Source organism: Dromiciops gliroides, chromosome 1, assembly GCF_019393635.1.
Source record: "Dromiciops gliroides isolate mDroGli1 chromosome 1, mDroGli1.pri, whole genome shotgun sequence".
Lineage (NCBI taxonomy): Eukaryota > Metazoa > Chordata > Mammalia > Microbiotheria > Microbiotheriidae > Dromiciops > Dromiciops gliroides.
In genome coordinates, this window is record NC_057861.1 from 587505152 (window position 1) to 587526007 (window position 20856).

Here is a 20856-nt window from a genome sequence, read left to right on the forward strand (position 1 = left end):
ACTTACTAGCTGTGTGACCCTGGGCAAGTCACTTAACCCCAATTGCCTCACTAAAAAAAAAAAAAGGAGACAGGAGGGAAGAAGGGAAAAACAAACTCAGTCACCTCCAATGTTCTGCCCCTGGCTTTAGAGGACATGTCTAGAGGTCTTAGGCCTTCGGGATTGGCTGTGGTCACTCTGACCCCATCAATTTGTCTTTTTCCCTCCTAGAGTCTGGTTCTTCACTAAGATGATGCTCAATCAGAACAGCGTCCAGCTATTGTTCACAGGACTCAAGGAACAGAAGGTGGGGCCCATCCTCACCCTGCAGGGCAGAGTCCAGCACAACATTGACAGTTGGGGGGCCGTCCCAAAGCTCCTTTCCCTCACTGGATCTCTCAAGCAGAAGAACCACAGCAACGAGGGTGCGTCTTCCTTCACGAGCTGGGAGAGGGAATCTGGGAAATGAATGAACATTTGTCAAAGTCAAACACACCTTTGGGGCCTCAGTGTTTTATTTTTTAAGTATCTTTTTTTTTTTTTTTTTGGTGAGGCAATTGGGGTTAAGTGACTTGCCCAGGGTCATACAGCTAGTAAGTGTCAAGTGCCTGAGGTCGGATTTCAACTCAGGTCCTCCTGAATCTGGGGCCAGTGCTTTATCCACTGCACCACCTAGCTGCCCCAGTTTTTAAAGTATTTTGTCTGTACCAAGCTCCCCAAATCCTTTCACCTTAAAATAGAAACCCTAGTTCTACATCTGTGCCATTTCAGACACTAGTTGAAGACGTCCAGTAGGGAAATAAGGCAAAAACACAGATAATCATAATGCACACTATTATATGACAAGTGCACCAGAAAGGTGCAAAATAAATAAAGTACAATGTAAGGTCAGACAGTCAATGAGCCTGCAGTAGGTCCTTGCTGGGGGAAAACAAAGACAAAAAACAGTCCCTGCTCTCCAGTAGCTCACAGTCTAACGAGGAAAGTAACGTGCAGATGGCTTTGTACAAAGGAGATATGGAGGGGATAAGTAGGTAGTAATCAGCAGAGGGAGGGCGCTAGATGAAAGGGCTTCTTGTAGATTAGTTGGGACTTGAAGGAAGCCAAAGAATTCTCACCATCACCTATATCCAGAGGGGAAAGTTACTGCCAACTCGGAATGAAGGAGAAGTCAGTAGAGTGGGGACAGCTAGGTGGTGCAATGGATAAAGTACTGGCCCTAGATTCAGGAGGACCTGAGTTCAAATCTAGCCTCAGACACTTGACACTATCTGTGTGACCCTGGGCAAGTCACTTAACTCTTGTTGCCCTGCCACCCCCCCCAAATAAAGAAAGGTCTATATCACAAAGAGATGGAAGAAAAAGGAAAATAACCTATATGTACAGAAGTCAGTAGAGCTAATACCTAAATATATGTTCAGAGCTAGGGACTGGATGTGTGATTTCATTGGTTAGGTAGTTCCTAGATGAGGGAATTCTCTTTACTAATACATATTGGCACCTTCTCTGTAACATTTAGTCTTAGAAAATTGCCTAGAATACTGAGAAGTCAAGTGACTTGCCCAGGGTCACACATCTGGAGGTGGGAGTTGAATTTATGTCTTTCTGGATCTAAGGCCAATATTTATTGTTGTTGTTGAGTTGTTTTAGTCATGTCCAACTCTTTGTGACTCTGGAGTTTTCTTGACAAATATATTAAAGTGGTTTGCCATGTCCTTCTCCAGCTCATTTTACAGATGAGGAAACAGAGCCAAACAGGGTGGGGTGATGTGCTCAGGGTCACACAGCTAGTAAGTGTCCGAGGCCAGATTTGAATACCTCTCAGGGCAGCTAGGTGGTGCAGTGGATAGAGCACCGGCCCTGGATTCAGGAGGACCTGAGTTCAAATCCAGCCTCAGACACTTAAAACTTACTAGCTGTGTGACCCTGGGCAAGTCACTTAACCCCAATTGCCTCACCAAAAAAAAAAAAAAAACCAACACCTCTCTAGATCTGAGTTTCCTCAACTATAAAACACAGATGATGATACCTATGATACCCAGAATTCTTTGCAAGCCTCAAAATGCCACCTACATGTGTATATGTGTAGTGTTTTCAAGGGGATGACAACTTGTATGTCAAAGACCGCAAGCATGAGGACTAGGGTGGATAGGAAGATGATCATTCAAGTGTTCAATTCTTTAAGAAAGGAAGGAGATGTGAGCCACTCGATTTCTGGGGAGGAGCCAAGGTGGCGGAAGAAAGGCAGTGAGCTCTCGAACTCATGACACGATCGCTCCAAAAAACATCCAAATAATGTCATAGGAAAATGCCCAGAGCAGCAAAACTCACAGAAGAATGTGCTGAAATCATCTTCTAACCAAGAACGGCTTGGAAGGTCAGAAGGAGGGAGCTGCTGTGCTGATACAGGAGTCGAGCCCAACCCCACACTCACCCTGACACAGATCCAGTCTCAGGAAGTCCTCACCAGAGAAGGAGACACCCCAGAGCCTCTGAATCAGCTGAAGCACCAGTGTTGTCTGGAACTAAGCTCACAGTCTGGTGAGAGGGCTGAGCCCTTGGCAGGGGGGAGACTACAGGGGTCTATGCTGGTGCTGAGGCAGAACTTGGGTTTTTCACCCCTGCTGGGAACCAGGAGGCAGGCTTGAGTAGCAGTGGCCCAGGTGGGGGAGGGGCACAGACTCGTGAGAGCTGACAACCACAACACACAAAGCTGGTTGATTAGCAAGTTGGTCTGGGGATCTACTGACCAGAGATCCTGATCCTCCTTAAATCATACCACCTGGGACTTCTTAAGCTTGGGATAGTGCAGCCTGGAAACAGTGCCCCACTTTAAGGAGCTAAAAGTCAAGTAAAAGAAAGGCAAGATGAGCAGAGAAAGGTGAGGACCATAGAAAGTTTCTTCAGTAACAAGGAAGACCATGGTGCACCCTCAGAGGAAGATGTCAACATCAGGGCCCCTATATCTAAAACTTCAAAGAAAAATATGAATTGGTCTCAGGCCATAGAGGTGCTCAAAAAGGACTTTGAAGATAAAGTTAGAGAGGTAGAGGAAAAAATGGAAAGAGAAATGAGAGTGATGCAGGAAAGACATGAGAAAAAAGTCAACAGCTTGAAAAGCCAAATGGAAAAGCTCTCTGATGAAAATAATTGCCTAAGAATGAGGATTGAACAAATGGAAGCCAGTGACTTTATGAGAAACCAAGATACAATAAAGCAAATTCAAATGAATAAAAAAAATAGAGGGCAATGTGAAATATCTTCTGGGAAAAACTGCTGACCTGGAAAATAGGTCCAGGAGAGATAATTTGAAAATTATTGGTCTACCTGAAAACCATGATCAAGGAAAGAGCTTAGACATCATCTTCCAAGATATTCTCAGGGAAAATTGCCCTGAAATTCTAGAAGCAGCAGCTAAAATACAAATTGAAAGAATTCACCAATCACCTCCAGAAAGAGATCCCAAAAGAAAAACTCCTAGGAATATTATAGCCAAATTCCAGAGCTCTCAAGTCAAGGAGAAAATATTGCAGGCTGCTAAAAAGAAAGAATTCAAGTACTGTGGAGCCCCAGTCAGGATAACACAAAATCTAGCAGCTTCTACATTAAAGGACCGGAGGGCATGGAATGGGATATTTCCAGAGGCCAAAGGAATTGGGATTACAACCAAGAATCACCTACCCAGCAAAACTGATCATAATCTTTCAGAGGAAAAAATGGGACTTTAATGGAAAAGAGGATTTTAAGATATTTGTGATGAAAAGACCTGAACTGAATGGCAAATATGACTTTCAAATACAAGACCCTAGAGAACCATAAAAAATTGGAGTTGGGGGACATGCCTGGGGTCATACAGTGGGTGACTGTCGTGTCTGAGGCTGGGTTTTGGCTGAGATCCCCCTGGGTCCAGGGATGATACTTTGCCCACTGTGTCACCTAGCTGCCCCATGGTGACATCCTTAGGGTTAAATTGAGGGGTGAGGGGAATGCACTGGGGGAGGGGGAAGGGCAGAGGTGAAATCCTACATGAAAGAAACAGGAAAAGGCTTATGGAGTAGGGGAAGATATGGTAGAGGAGCAGGGCAGTAAATGAATTTTACACTCATCAGAAAAGGCTCAAAGACCTTAAACTCATCAGAGTTGGCTCGAGGAGGGACTACCCCCCCCCAACTGGGTGGAGTAATTTATTTAATCTGGGCAGTAAATGAGCCTAACCCTCATCAGAATTGGCTCAAAGACCTCAATCTCATTAGAATTGGCTCAAGGAGGGAATAATGTACACACTCAGTTGAGTGGAGTAATCTCTCTAACCCTGCAGGAAAATAGGAGGGGAAGGGGATAAAGAGAGAGGGGCAAAAGAAGGAAGGGCAGAGAGGGGGAGGGGACAGACAGATGCAAATCCCTTTTGAAGAGGGATAGGATGAAAGAAGAGGGATAACAGAATAAATATTATGGGGAAGGGAATAGGATGGAAGGGAAACAGTTAACAATTGTAATCATGAAAAAGAGAAAAGGGGTGGGGGGAATTGTACAAAAATATTTATAGCTACTCTTGATGGAGGCTAAGAATTGGGAATCAAGGGAATGTCCATCAATTGATGGAAGAAGCTGTGCAATATGATTGTAGTGGAATGGTATTGTGCTACAGGAAATGACAAACAGGATGATCCCTGAGAAACCTGGAAAGACTAATGAACATCAATGTACAGTGAAGTGAGCAGAGCTGGGAGGACATTGTGCATAGTGACAGCAGTATTGTTCAATGAGCAATTGTGAATGACTTAACTACTCTCAGCAATGCAATGATCCAAGACAATCTCAAGGAACTAATGAGAAAGCTTACTATCCACCCCCATAGAAAGAACTGATAAAAAGAACACTTGTAGATTGTACATATATAACCTGGTTGTGGTCTTGTGCAGGGAGGAGGAAAGGGAGGGAAGGAGGGAGAAAAATTTGGAACTCTAAATTTTAGGAAAATGAATGTTGAAAACTACCCTTACATGTAACTGGAAAAAATAAAATAAATGTTTGTTGCTAAAAGAAAAAGAAAGAAATAAAACAAGAACTCAGGGAAAAAAAAGAAAGGAAGGAAAGAGAGTGACCTGGAGGCTGAATAAGGTGATATAGACACATGAATAGGACCTCAAAGCAAGTGAGTGACTAAGTGATGGGCAAAGAGGGATACGTTCTCCAAGGGGCAGTGAGGAGCAAAGTATTCACTGCGTCCTCCTAACCTGGATTCTTGGGGCCTTGAGAAAAGTAGTTCCTTAATCTGGAGAATGTGGCAGGGGATAGAGGAAATTGCATTTAATTGAGCAGTCCCATTTCCTGTCTCCCACAGGGAACCTCAGCATCCTCGTGGATGACGCCATGTTTAGGCTCCGTCTGAGGGACAAACACATGCTGGGGAACAGCAGCATACACAGTGTGACCTGTGTGATGATTCAGAATGGTAGCCGGGCCATTCCTGAGGAGCTTAGACTGAGGGGGCAGCTGCAGATCCAGCCTGGTGGCTATCTCGCCCATGCCACTTGCCATGCAGATGAGACCATCTTGTCCCTGGGCGCAACCTGCATCCTAGCTCTGGGGCACAGGCAGCTCTCTGCCAATCTGGTTCACAACAGTAGCTATTTAAGAAATGCAGGTATGGGAGGCAGAGCCCTGACCCTACACTGGGGATGGAGTGGGCTGAGGGAGAAGGGCAACTACTTGAAAATCCAGCCAGCTCTCCACTATCAAAAGTCATGGAAGACACACTGCTAACAGGACCCAGCGATTAGACTAAAATCCTCAGTTCTTACCTCCTCCCCCTTCTACCCCAGCATGGCTCTTGAGGAAATGGACTGGTAGGGTGTCATCATCTCCATTTTACGTGTCTATTTTTGCCTCTTCCCACCCAGGACTATCCACTAATGGAGAGATTCTGTTCTCCCACACCTACCTTGCTCCCAACCACAGGCTCACTCTGGGGCTGCAGAGCAATGGAGGCCATGTTGATGCTGCCTTGAGGATGGAAGGTCCTTCTGGGGAATTCCCAGAGACCCGGATCACGGCAAACCTGAGCCACAATGTCGAGGACTTCAGGCAGCTTGGTATCCCTTTTTCTGTTGAAGGAGACTGTTATTACCAAGTGAGTACTTAATGTGGGATGTCTGAGAGTGAGTGAGGATGAGCAGGGATAAGACAAGGGCAGATGGGAGATGCTTGGCTGATCTCAAATCTCTCTTAACACCTAGAACTTTTTCCCAACAGTAAACTACATACAATAGGGCAGACCCCGGCCAGACTGTGGAGTTTTTTAATGACCTTCCTACCTATTTATAGTTGAGAGGGTGGGAAAAATCTGTTGGACCTCATGGGGTGTGAGCCTCTGAGCAGGGCAACAACCACAGATTCAGGGTCAGGACCTTGGTCTTCTAGATTTAGAAACTTGGTTTTTATCAGTTCACCTAGGCACTGGGGTACCCACTGGCAAACCAGAGACCCAGTTTATTAATTTCCCTTGGGATTTGAAAGGTGGTATTATATAGTAGATAGAGAACCAACCTTGGCAGAAGAGAGACCTACATCTGAAACATACTGGCTTTGTGACCCTAGACAAGTCAACGAATCTGTTTGAGCTCCAAACATCTCCACTAAAGAGTTACCAATCTGCTTTGGTAGATAGAATTTCCTCACTGGCAATCCCTCTGCTGGTAAAATCATAGGTCTAGACCGAAAAAATAATGACCATGGGAGATTTATGTGGCAAGCTCATTTAAGAATTATTTGCAGGGGCAGCTAGGTGGCACAGTGGATATAGTACCAGCCCTGGAGTAGGAGTACCTGAGTTCAAATGTGGCCTCAGACACTTAACACTTACTAGCTGTGTGACCCTGGGCAAGTCACTTAACCCCAATTGCCTCACTGAAAAAAAAAAAAGAATTATTTGGCAAATAGGTAGAGCGTTAGAGTAGGGGGACTTGAGTTATGGTAGAAAGAGTATTTGATTTGGTCCCCAGGACTTCTGCCACTTACCCCTTGAATGACCTTAGACAAGTCATTTTCTCTATTAATTTGCTCATCTATAAAATTAGGGAATTGGGCTAAGATCCCTCTCAGTCCTAAAATGCCACTCACCTATGGCCTAGATGTTCTTAAGAGATATTTCCACCAAATTGTGGTAGTTTGTCCAATTACCCTTTTGCATTCTGGGCATGTTTCATAACTGTTACTGATTATGAGTAAGGCAGTGAGATGTCATAGAGCAGGGCTTCTTAAACTTTTTCCACTTGCGACCCATTTTTACCCAAGAAATTTTTATGCTACCCTCTTTATACAGGTATAGAAAATACATATACATCACCTTTTACAGTTGCTAAATTTTTTGTGGCCCCCCACATTCAGTTACTGGATCCCATATGGGGTCATGCCCCACAGTTGAAGAAGGTAGGTCATAGAGGATAGAGTATTGGATTTGGGATAAGGAAGATCCGAATTCAAATTCTACCTCAGACATTTATTAGAACCCCTGTTTCCCCCAATTTCCTCATCTGTAAAATGGGGATAATAATAGTACCTAACTCCCTGGGTTGCTGTGAGGATCCAATGAGATAATAATTTTAAAGTGCTTACTTAGCACAGTGCCTGACATAGTGCGATATAAATGTTTGCTATCTGCAGAATGGGGATAATAACAGCACTCCCCTCACTGGATTGTTGTGAGGATCAAAGGAGATAAAAGACTTGCTATACTAATAAACAGTGGCTATTGTTGTTATGTGGTACAGGGGAAAGCTCAGACTTCCAGAGTTAGAGGCTGTATGTATGCTCAAATCCTGTCTCTGTTACTACCTGTCAACCTGTCTGACCCCTCTGGGTCCCCATTTCTTCATTTGGAGTAAAGGGGGGCAGGAGGGAGGAGGCAGACTAGACTACCTCCAAGGCCCCTTCTCTCTCTAAATCTCTGATCCCAAGATATTATCTAGACAAAACACCGAAGTCCCATCTGTGCTGGAGTTTCAGCACTGGCGCTCACCAACGCACATTCCTGTGGAATGTTGGAGCCTGTGTTATTGTAGATAAAAGAAAACAGAAATAATTCTAATATAAATTCTACTGACCCACCTCACGTAGGATGATGGTTATGATTTGCCTGTTATCCATATGCACTAAACTTCAGAGCCCTGTCAGATTTAGAACTCAAAAAATTCAACCAAAAAACGACTGCCCTTAGAAAAGGAAAACCAAGATTGCTCAAATCCCCACTCTCCTTCCTTTAGTGTTGCCAGTTAAAATATCCAGCATGCCGTGCTGGGATTCCTCTGGCAGAGAATACTGTGCTGATCTCTGAGCATCAGTTTGCTCATCTGTAAAATGAGGCTAATAATGCAGCTACTCCCTACTTTGAGGGGACGTTGTGAGGATCAAATACATGTAAGAGCTTTGCAAAACAATAATAATCTATGGCATTTATATAAGGCTTTGAGGTTTCTGTAACTCTTTCCATGTAATATCTATAAATATGAGTTCTTGTTATGTTTTCCTTCCATGGGGTGTTCTTATTTTGAGAAGGAAATATTTTAAGCTCTGCAGCAGGATGGTGGGAGAGGTACACTGGGGAAAGGGGCCGTTTCCTTCATCCTTCAAAGCTCAGTGACAGGCTGGGCAAAGGCCTAGCCCAGACCATTTTAATTTAGTCTTTTTTTTTTTTTTTGGTGAGGCAATTGGGGTTAAGTGACTTGCCCAAGGTCACACAGCTAGTAAGTGTTAAGTGTCTGAGGCCGGATTTGAACTCAGGTCCTCCTGACTCCAGGGCCGGTGCTCTATCCACTACAACACCTAGCTGCCCCATAATTTAGTCTTTAAATCCTGAATTGAGAGCTGTATGGCAGATCTTCCTTCTCTCCAAAGGAAATAGGAGATTGTCAGTTGCATGTGAGTAAGGGTCTTTAAATGGTCATGCTAATGGCAGGAAGAAGAGGGAGAGGGGATGTACCCCTGGGGAGTAAGATTATCTTCCTCTCTCAGGCCTCTCTTCTAGTTCCCAGAATGAAAGCAGTAGGCAGAGTGAAGGAAAGACAGGGCCACAGAGTATATGTGTATCTGGGGCGGGGGGGGGGGGGGGGAAGGGGGGGAGACAGGGAATTTCTACTGAAGAAAAGCATACTTGATTATTGTTGTTGTTCATCCTTCGTTTTTGAAGAGGACCAATGACATGGGTGATGTCTTGATTTGCACATGTATTGGATTGAAGTGAGGCAGAATTGTGGGAAGTTGTTGGCCTCCCTTTCTCTTCACAAGTCACTGAAGTCCAGTGGCAAAACAAAAGTCAAGACAACTGGCCATGGCCTATCATAGATGTCTGCCCAAGCTGTAAGTACTCTGCAGTACCTGCTTCCATCATCTTCATGGCCACTGGAACAAATTGTTTCCATCCTCCTATCATTCCACTGAGGATGTCTTCACATGTTTGGGGTAGACATCCCCTAACTCACAGATAGGTTTGAGGCCTGTCGGTTCCCCTCAACCTGGTTTAGCCCATCAGCAGAGATGGTTTATGGGATGTGGCCACTGCACATGCTACAGCTAACCCTTGGTTAAAGAGGCAGCCAGCAACCTGAGGGAAAGGGATGGAACAGGGCTGACTCCTCCCCTGAGGAGCTCCTGAAAAATGACTTACTGGTTTGTAGGCAAAATTCCTTCTCACTGAGAATCTCAATCTCACAGCTTTAGAGATGGGAGGGACCTTAGAGGGCATGGTCCTTTGACAGAATCTATCTTCCTCATTTTATAGATGGTGTAACTGAGGCATAGGAGTTTAAGTGACTTGTCCAGGGACACACAACTAAGTATCTGAGGAAGGATCTCAAGCCTGGGTCTTACTGACTACAAGTCCAGCTCTCTTGTCTATTATGCCTTGATGCCTCTCCAATCACTTGGGCTTGTGACACTAGAACATGAAGGAGGAGTTTGTCTCCTGTACCTCCAGTCTGCCTTCACTTTCTGTGTCCTCTCCTTTCTCCGCAATGTCCTTTCCCTGATCCTTTCAAATACCCAGTATCCCCTGACCCCAACTTTGTCAAAATATCCTGTCAACAAAGGCTCTGGTGCATGTTGTTGACAACTCAGTATGAATGTAAGTCACCCGGGACCCTCCCGTAGGAATATTTGAATTTTAAATATGGTTTAGATCAAAGATCTCTTTAGAGAAATTTCAGTCATGTGGGAAAGACATTTAGGGGACCTTCCCTCTATCCCTAAAAATGCCAGTATGGGGGTAACTGACAGGCCTCAAACATGTTGATAGGGGGATGTCTACTCCCAAGCGTGTGAAGATTTCCCCAGTGGAATGAATGGATAAGACCAATTTGTTCTAACAGCCATGAAGGTGGCTGACACAGTTGCTAGGGAGTGCTTAGAGCTTGGTCAGGTGTCAAAGATGCCAAGGTCATCCATGGTATTCCAGGCCATTGCCAGTCATCCCTTTTGTTTTGCCACTGGGCTTTGATGACTCTGAAAGAGAGAGAGAGGCTGATGACCTTGTGCAGCTCTGCCTCACTTAAATCCAATTCACTCCAAAGTTAAGACATCATCCCTTGATATGGTTGGTCCTCTTTGAAAAGGAAGGACAGGGGCAGCTAGGTGGTGCAGTGGATAAAGCACTGGCCTTGGATTCAGGAGGACCTGAGTTCAAATCTGGCCTCAGATACTTGACACTTACTAGCTGTGTGACCCTGGTCAAGTCACTTAACCCTCATTGCCCCATCAAAAAAAGAAAGAGAAAAAGAAGAAAAAGAAAATGGACAACAGCAAAAATGACAACTTATAGGTAATTATTACTCCCCATGAGGCCTGAGTCATGATGACTGATGATGATGAAGATGAAGAAGATGATGAAGATATCACCAAATTGAGGAGACGACCCCCCCCATTAGATTGTAAGCTCTTTGAGGGCAGGGACTATCTTTTGTTTCTTTTTGTATCTCCAGCACATGCCTGGCATGTAATAGGTACTTAATAAATGTTTACTCAAGTGACTTATGGTAGTGTGGTACAGTGGAAAGAATACTGGCTCTAGAAAAAGTGGTCCTGAGTTCAAATTCTGCCTCTGATGCTTACCACCTATGTAACCTCAGGCAACTTCCCTAATTTCCTAGACTTCATTACTTTGATCTGTAAAATGGAGAGTTGTGGGGAAGCTAGTTGGCACAGTGGATAGAGCACCAGCCCTGGAGTCAGGAGGACCTGAGTTCAAAGCTGGCCTTAGACACTTAACACTTACTAGCTGTGTGACCCTAGGCAAGTCACTCAACCCCAATTGCCTTGCCAAAAAAAAAAAAAATGGAGAGTTAGGCTAGATGGCCTTTCAGCTCTAGATTGATAATCCCTTACATTTTGGACAGTGCTTTTCAAAACTTGTTCATATCAATGATGATGATGATGATAACTAGCATTTATATAGTGCCTACTATGTGTTAGGCACTGTGGTAAATATTTTACAAATAATACCAGGGGGCAGCTAGGTGGCACAGTGGACAAAGCATTGACCCTGGATTCAGGAGGACCTGAATCCAGTCTCAGACACATGACACTTACTAGCTGTGTGACCCTGGGCAAGTCACTTAACCCTCATTAGCCACCCCCCCAATCTCATTTTTTCCTTGCAATTCTATAAAGTAGGCAGCACAGGCATGTTCATTCTCATTTTATAGATGAAATTGAACCAGAAAACCAGGAAATCAAATGTCTTAGTCAAGGTAGTTTGTAGTGAAGTGAGTTCATGGTAGAGCCAGGACTAGGTCTGTGGCTTTTCTACACTGGGCAATATTTACTCTATCCTTCCTCTTATTTTGGCAGCTGGGCAAGTATAGTGGATATAGTGCTGGATTTGACTTTAGGAAGGCCTCAGTTCAAATCCTGCCTCAGACACTTATTACCTGTGTGATCCTGGGCAAGTCAGGTGCCTAATCTTTAAAATGAGGGGCTAGAACTTGGTAACTCCCAAGGCCCCTCATGGCTCTAAACATATGCTCCTGTAATAGCTAATATTTGATATAACACTTTTTTAATTTTTTTTTTTTTAGTGAGGCAATTGGGGTTAAGTGACTTGCCCAGGGTCATACAGCTAGTAAGTGTTAAGTGTCTGAGGCTGGATTTGAACTCAGGTACTCCTGACTCCAGGGCCGGTGCTGTATCCACTGTGTCACCTAGCTGCCCCTTGATATAACACTTTAAAGTTTACAAAGTACCTTTGTCACCTCGTTTGATCCTCACAACACCCCTATGAGGAAGGTGCTATTGTTATCCTCATTTTACAGAAGAGGAAACTGAGACACAGTGAAGAGAACCAAGTGACTCTTCTCGCTCAGCTAGGAAGTGTGTGTGAGGCAGAATTTGAATTCGGGCCTTCCTGACTCCAAGTCCAGTGTTTTCTCCACTGTACCATCAGCTTCTTACCATTAGCTGCTGCTCCCCTGTGGCCCAGGGTCAAGGCCTCAGGGACATCCAATCCCATTATTTAGAATTCTGGCTCCAGGCTGGTGGCTAGTGTGAAGGCTGGCATGGATGGCAAGCACCTTCGCATGGCGCTGGAGAGGAAGAAGGATGGAGGTCAGTCAGAAGAGGTGGTTCTGGGGCTACAGCACAGTGTGCCTGGACTCATTGGTGTGGTGCCCTCCCGGCTCCAGGTAAGCGGGCCATGGGCAGGTAAAGCCATGCCCTTTACAGCAGAAGTCCTTCCCCTTAACTTGTATCCGGTGAAGCCCGGGGACCCCTGCTCAGAATCATGCTTTTAAGCAGTTGAAGAAAATGCTCATTTTCACTTGAAGGTTAGTGAAAAGAAAATGTCATTTTTTTCCCTGCCCAAGTTTAGAGGCCCCTCAGGGGGCTGTGAATCCCAGGTTAAGAACCCCTCTTTGATAGCCTCTCCTTGGTGTTAGGAACAACAGGATGGGCAGTCACTATCACTTTTGAGTAGGGTCCTCCTGGTCACAGAAGAGGTCCATCTGGGGCAAATAAAAGGCTCCAAGCGCTCCTGCCTAGATATGCCTCTGTCCTCCCAATGTTTCATTGTACCTCCTGGCCCCTACAGGTCAGCTGCAGCGGTGAGGCCTCCTCCAGACAGCTGTCGGGCCACTGCAGTGGAGATGTCTCCCGCCATCCTTTTGAGGTACAGACTTCCTTCTCGGCCCTGGGGTTCCGCAGGTGTGGTGCAGTGAGGCTGCACTACCACCGGGATGGCCTGAGCATAGGCGGCTGTCATAGGAGAGGACATGGGCATGAGGTCTCGGGAGGGCTGGTGCACACGTTCCCCTGCCTCCGTTTTCTCCACATCCCAAGAGACATGAAGGTCAGAGCCTTTCTCAGGTGTCAGCCTGGTGGGCTGAAGGCCAGGCTAAACCTGACGGCAGAGGGCCAGGGCATCCACACCCACTTAGATGTTCAAAACATGTTGGGGTTCAAAAAATGCCGAGTGGCTTCCTCCGTGAGGGGAAAGGCTGATACGCTACCTATCAACCACACAGTGGAGACATGGAGGTTTCCCACGCCTTGTGGCCAGGGTTTTGAAGGGCATGTCCATGCCTCCCTTGACAGGCGAGGTGTGCTGCTCTCAGCAAGGACTCACTGGCAGGGCTGGGGCATTGCCAAGATCAAATTATTCCAGGACCTTTCACAGAAACCAAAACCACAGAGCTTAGGCGGGAGGTGGTCGGTGACATTCCACTCGAAAGCAAAAAATAGAAAGATTAAGGGCAGCTTGGAAGTTCGAAGAATCCAAGATTCCTTCCACACAAGTGGGGTTATCTGGCTTCTGGACCATGGAGCCAGGATGAACTGGACTTGGGAGCACCAGTGGAGACAGCTGAGGACTGTCCCTGTGCCTTCAAGACTGCAGCTGGTGGGGTGGGTGACTTATGGGCCAACCTTGCTAGTGAGCAAGGCCCGAGTCACTGTGGGAGGTCAGCCACTGAGAGTGGAACTGCTGACCTCCTGGGGGAAGAAGACAGAGTTGAAGGTGATGCTTCATCACACCATCCTGAGCTGGCTGCAGACTGGCATTCCCGAGAGAAACTGGTTCCACGGAGCAGCTCAGCTCGGGGGTCGGGCAGACCTGAGCCTGGAGGTGCTGAGTGGAGCCTGCAGGGTCTCCGGTGTGGGGCGACGAGGGAGGAGGCCGCCCGGGCAGTGGGAACTGGCTCTCCGTGGTCACTGTCCCTACTTCCAGGTAGAGAGGAACATGTTCGTCCCAGGGAAGAACATGTTTCAAGCTGCTTTGGCTCTTGCATGCCGCTGACTGTGGGCCTGGTGATGCCTGTGGCACACTCAACTTTGGAGCAGGCAGGCAAGTCCAGAAAGATGCTGGAAGTGGAGATGTGGCCCCTTCCAAAGTTAATCAAACAGAGGAGCAGTTTGGGGAAGGAAAGGACAGGAACTGTGGGTCAAGGAAACTTTGAAAGGGGCTAAACAGAATAGGCCTTGAGCCAGAATCTGCTCTATCATCTTCTAGTCTGACAAGGCTTTATTAAGTACCTACCATGGTCCAGAAGCCGTGTCAGGTCTGGGGCTGAGGTGGGTGGGTGGGAGACAAACCCCCAAAACAGTCCCTCCCCCCTTGAGAAATTCCCATTCTCCATGAGGATAGAAGGGTAGAAGAATTCTTCCTCTGTTATCTGTATGGGTAATTTCTAGTTCTAGTTAGAGATGGAGCCACATTTAATTCCATGGACTTTGGTTTTAGAATCATAGAACCAAGGATAGAAGGGCCCTTTGAGGTCCTGTAGTCCATTAATTTTGTAGTTGAGGACACTGAAGCCAAGAGAGGGTCAGTGTCTTGCTCTGGGTCACACAGGTATTAAATGATAGAGGAACTCAGTTCTTCTTACTCCAAAATCAGTGATCTTTCCACTGAGGGAAAAGATAGTGTTTTGTAGTAATAATAATTAATAATAAGAGCTAACATTTACATAGTACTTTAAGATCTGTAAAGTCTTTTACATATATTAGCTCCTTGTCGGTGCTATTATTCTACCATTTTAACAAAGAAGGAAACTGAGGCTGAGAGAGGTTATTAGTTTCCTTGGGGCCATAGAGGTAGAAAGTGTCTGAGACAGGATTTCCTGTTGCCAAGTTCATCCGTCTAGCCACCATGCCCCTTAGCTGTCTGAGAGAGAAGAGAGATCTGAGATGAAAAACTCTGGATGGGGAGTCTAGAAACCTGAATTTGAATCCCAGCTATGTCCTTAGTTAGCTGTATGACCTTGGACGAGTCACTGGGACATCTCTCTGGGCCTCAGTTTCCTTATCTGTAAAGTGAGTGACTTGGAATAGACAGCCTCTGGGGCCTTTCCACCTCTAGATCCAGAAATATATCAGTGATTGTGGTCCCCTTTACACCTCTAACATTATGAGTTTATAATTCTGGTTCATCACCTTGCCTTCAGGCAGACTTGTAGCATAACTAGAAAAGAAAAAAATGGGGCTACACCTACTGGAAGTCAGGCAGAAGGCTTTAAAGAAATAAGCATGCCTTGCTTTATCTTTTCCTCTTCCTTTCTTAATATTCCCCCACCTTCTGATCTGGGAATCTGAGTTGTGAAGGAGCTTTAATTATGCTTGCTATACACATTGTCCATGGATTTGAAGGGGTCTCCCTCTACTTTCTTATCTTCTCTGAACCTTTGGCCAACTTTCTCTTCTCTACATTAAGTAGTCTCGATTTTCTTTTTTTAATATTGTGTTTTTCAATTAACAAGTGTTTATTTTCTCTCTCTCCACCTCCCCCAATTGAAAAAGAAAAAAAGAAAAACCTTGTAACAAATAGGCATGGTCTGGGGCAGCTAGGTAGTACAGTGGATAGAGCACTGGCCCTGGAGTCAGGAGGACCTGAGTTCAAATCCAGCCTCAGACCCTTAACACTTACTAGCTGTGTGACCCTGGGCAAGTCACTTAACCCCAATTGCCTCACCAAAAAAAAAAAAATTAAAAAACATAGGCATAGTTGAGCAAAACTAATTCCTACATTGGCCATGTCCATTGGCATGTCTCATTCTATAACTTGGGCCCATCATCTCTGAAATCATGGCTGGTCATTGCATTGATCAGAGATTTTAGGTCTTTCTAATTTGTCTTTCCAATGTTGTTAGTGTAAAAATTGTTCTCCTGATTCTGGTCATTTCACTCTGTATCAGTTCATACAATTCTTCCAAAGTTGCTCTGAATCCATTCCTTTCATCATTTCTTATGGCATGTTATTATTCCATATAGCATAATTTATCCAGTCATCTCCCAGTTGATTACAGTTGTTCATAGGAACCATCTCTCCAGACCTTTTATCACTTGAGTGGTCATGTTTTCCTCTCTCTATGATGTAGAAATAAGACAAAACAAACCTTCTGAAAGCATGTTTGTTCCCAAAAGCAGAAGCATTTAAAGAATCAATGAACTGCAGAGTTGGGAGTACCTGCTATATATCTGTCTGAGAATCCTCTCTGCAAGGTTGTCAACAAGTGGTTATCTGGCCTTCTTGAAAACCTCCAGTGAGGGGAAAGGACCTATTACCTCACCAAGGCATCACATTATATTTTTGTGTATCTCTGTTTGTCAGGAAGACGTCAAGAAAGTATAAGGACACCAGCCATAAATCTTACCTATCTGTGAATTCCACCCATTGCTCCTGAGTCTGCCTCAGAGCCCAAGCCGTTCAGGCCCAACCTCATTCACATACTTGTAGGAAACTAGCAAGTCCTCCCTAGGTCTTTTCCTTTCCAGGTTAAACATCTTCGGTTTCTTCTTGGCCTCCTGCTTTCTCACCATCTTCTAGATTCATTGACACGTTAGCACATCGGGGTTACTTCCTAAAATGAGGCACCCAGAATTGGGCTGAACCCTCCAAATGTGAGATAATCAGGGCACATACTCTCACCTTCTTAATTCTGAATGCTTTCCTCTCAGTGTAGCCTAGGATCTTTCTTTGTTTTTGTGGCTTCTACAGCATATTGTTAACCCTTGTTGAGTTTGCAGTCCACTAAAAACCCAAGATCTTTTTTTTTTTTAATGAGGAAATTTTACCTAGCCATCCCTCCTCCTCCACCTTCCACTCACACAGTTGTTTTTTTAAAAAATTATGAGAACAATTTTATTTATATTTTTCCTTGTTAAAATTCATCTTTTTAGATTAAAATTAAATTTCTAATCTGTCAAGGTGTTGCTGTAGCCTATTATCCAGCATGTTATTCTTTCAAGTTTCTTCTCAGCTGCCTATCCAAGCCTTTATCCAAATTATTGGATATAATTATTGATGAAATTGTCGAATAGCCTAGAACCAAGAAGAGAGCTATGGCACATATATTCTCTCTCGCTCTCTCCCCCTCCCTTTTCCCCTCCCTCCCTCTCTCCCTCTCTCCCTTCCTCCCTCTCCGTCTTTCTCCCTTCCCCTCTCCCTGTCTCTCTCTCTACACACACATATGTATATTATGTATATGTATATAAATGTTTTATATATGTTTGTCTTTACGATGTTGTTATATATATTATTCTAGTTCTGCTCATTTCACTATATATGTATGTGTGTGTGTATATATATATATACATATATCTGTCACACATAATATAGATAGTGAATATGTCCCAGAAATCTCTCTTTAAAACATATCTCTAAGTCTATATCTATATTTCACTTAGCTCTCTCAGTTGGCACCAGACCATTCATGACTATTCCTTCCATCCAGACATTCAACTAATCCTGAATATACTTAACTGTACTAACTTCTTACTCCACTTCTCCTGACTTTGTCCACAAAGAAAGCATGAGTGACTTTGTTAAATGCTCTGCAGAGATATAAATCTATAAATCTATGGCAGTCTCATCTTCTCCCAGTCTAGTGACCTTGTCAAGAAAGGAATAGGCATGACCTTTTTTTGACGAAGCTATGCAGGCTTTCAGTGAACATTGCCTCCCTTTCTAAATGTAAACAAAGCATCTCTTCAATAAAATGTTCTAGAATTTTTGCCAAGAATTGATGTCAAACTCTCCATTCTAGAGTTTACACACTACTCTATTAAAAAATCCTCAGGCTATAGGAAATGAGCTATTGAGCCAGAGGAAAGAATGTGTTGGTTGTGGAGGGGTGCCTGAGGCCACTAGTTCCCTAACACCCTCAGTCTTCCTTGGTTGCAGAGTCCAGCTGTGATGTCCTTGAATGCTTCCCTTCTGACACATGGCTGCAAGGCCAGCCTGGTTGGACACCTCTCTTCTGGTGAAGCCTTTACCCACATCCGCTTCCACACCTTCTGTGGTCTCCACAACCACTTGGAAGCTCAGCTTCAACATTCATGGCCTCTACTCAAGAAACTGGGAATTGCCAGAGAAAACCAAATCAGGGTGTCAACTACAGGAGGGGATGCCCCCAGGGCACTGCTTGAATTGACTATAGGCCCATGTTCTGTGATGGCGGATGGAGATGTCAGGACAGAGAGCAACACAACTCAAACCAACTGGACCCTTTCTCTGGGCAACCATTGCCCTATATTAGAGGTATAGTCTGGTCTCAATTTTTCAGATACATTCTATATTACTTGACCCCTTGACATTTCTTATTCTTCTCTCTGACTTTTAATTCAATTCACATTTATCATGCACCTACTATGCAGCCAGAGCTGTGCTAGCTCCTTGGATTTCCCACAGAACCTAGCATGGACCAGCATACAGTAGCTGTTTAGTAGTATTTGTTAAATGAATGACTGGATATATGAATGAGTGGATGAATTTTAGATAAGAAAATGTGGGTTTGAAGTGACCAGGCAGTGTTTCTGAACCTTGAAGGATGGATAAGATTTGGCAGAGATGGGGAAGATGGGGTAAAAAAAGGTAGAAAGTGATTCAACTTTTTCTCCAATTTTTCTAGCTTATTGTTAATCAGGCTCTTAGGTCTTTAAGCCATCACTTATCCATATAACTCAGCTGGTAACTTTCTGTCAGTTATATTTCTCAACTTACTGCCCAGCCATATTTATTCTGTTGCCTTGTTCTCAATGAGCCCATCCCCAACAAGAGGGTTGAGATGGAGATAGTCCCAGTGTATCACTATAGTTTCCATCACAGTTCAGTGCCTCTGCAGAAGATAGCAAGGCAGGGAATTACCTATACTATTTCCTTGCCTTCTGGGAGTTTGCATCATCATTTGGAAGTAGGGATGAGAAGACATTCAGAAGAACAAAAGTATGAATTATGTCCCAAGCATTCTGAAAATTAACCTGGATATGAATTATTGCCAACTCAACTGTTAATTGAATCAGTTTCTTCATCAATTTTATTTATTTATTTGCTTCTTGTGAGTTCTGTTTTTTTTATTATCCAGTTATTTAGAATTTGATTTTTTCCCCAAATTACATGTAAAAGCAAATTTTCCCATCTATTTTTAAAACTTTGCGTTCCAAATTCTCTTCCTCCCTCCCTCCCCACCCCACTTAAGAACTCAAGCAATTCAATATAAGTTATACATGTCTTCATCAATTTATTACAAATATTTATGTATCGAGTCTATATGATGCTTCCATGGGGAAGATAGATACAAAGATGTATCAGGCAGAGTCCCTGTCCTCAAGGTTCTTACAATCTAGTGAAAGGAATAAGATAGGTATGTAAATAACATAAAAAGAATTTGGCAAGCGCCCAGGAGAGGAAAGACAATTAGAGAAGGAAGGGATCCCTTGGTAGGGGTGGTAGCAGTCAGGGAAGAGAGGAGAGATCAAAGAGGCTTCATGGAGGAGGTGTTTTAACTGTCAAAGGATAGTCAAGATTTAAGGTAATGGATTCGACGTATAGAGAACAGTATGAGCAAAAACACAGAGATGAGAAAATACAGATCATATTTAACAAGTAGTTATCTAGTTTAGCTGGGGCATGGAATACATAAGGGAGAGTACTGAGATAAGGTAAGTGGATTGGGGCCTGTTTGTGAAGAGCCTTGAATGCCAGGATAAGAAATTAGGCAGGGCAGGGGTGGGGGCTACTAGAGTAACCTCTGAAGTCAGGGGTGTGCAGGTAAATGTTTAATAACAGGCTCTCTGAAAGCTATGACATACTTTTAAATTTAATCTGAATTATTATCACTTTCTTAGGTCTAGACAAGCAACAAAATAATAAATCAAGCCCTGGTTTGTAGCATTTATCAGTTTCCGAGGAGTAAATACTCACACTGAAAATTTGACAATGGGCTCTCCTAAGCCTATACCAGCTGGATCCAGTGTACTCATGACAGTAACCATGCTCTATAGGATGGAGGGAGGCCAGAAGCAAGGGAAATAATTCACAGTGTGAAGTTGCGTACCAAGTAGGAGCTATTATCTTTGAGGGGATGTGTCTTAGCTTCCCTCCCATTCCCCCCAGTTCCCTTTGCCTAAGGATGCTGGGGTTCTTTTAGTCATTCAACAACCTCTCTGATCCATTGTGTATAGCTTGTGCTCTCTGAAACCTCACTTTTTTTTTCTTCCATGATTACAGAAAGCAGGCTTTCCACAGAGCCTGGCCACCAGGGGCTCCCTCAGGGTTGGGCCCTGTGATGGTGACCTGAACGTGGCCCTCCAGAGTGATGGAGGAGATGCCCACATGCACTTAGCAACTTCCTGCAGACAAAAACCTTTAGTTCAAGGAAGCCTGCACCATTCCTTCAGTCCCCTCGGCCGCCTGGGGCTGCCCCCCAGCAGTGCCATCCACCTGCTAGCGGATGTGGGCCCTGTCCCAAAAAGCTCCTTGACCCTCCAAGTTGGGCAGTGCCGGCTTCAGGGCAGAATAGAGCTCCAGCCCAGGAACAAAACCCAGTGGGTCTTGGAGACACAGACAGACTGTGAGCTGCTGCAGGTAGGTCTGGGCAGGGTGAAGCAGAAAGGTCTAAA

The 20856-nt window shown here is 44.5% G+C and overlaps 1 protein-coding gene across 1 annotated transcript in view; it reads left to right on the top strand.

Annotated features, from left to right (window-relative positions):
• Window positions 1–20856, top strand: part of LOC122752259 — a 183301-nt gene that overhangs the window by 86008 nt on the left and 76437 nt on the right. The window contains exons 37-43 of the mRNA XM_043999277.1: window positions 211–404; window positions 5324–5626; window positions 5883–6112; window positions 12486–12650; window positions 13055–14188; window positions 18140–18424; window positions 20465–20821. Of these exons, the coding sequence (XP_043855212.1) occupies window positions 211–404; window positions 5324–5626; window positions 5883–6112; window positions 12486–12650; window positions 13055–14188; window positions 18140–18424; window positions 20465–20821 (2668 nt within the window). The remainder of the gene's footprint in view (window positions 1–210; window positions 405–5323; window positions 5627–5882; window positions 6113–12485; window positions 12651–13054; window positions 14189–18139; window positions 18425–20464; window positions 20822–20856) is intronic.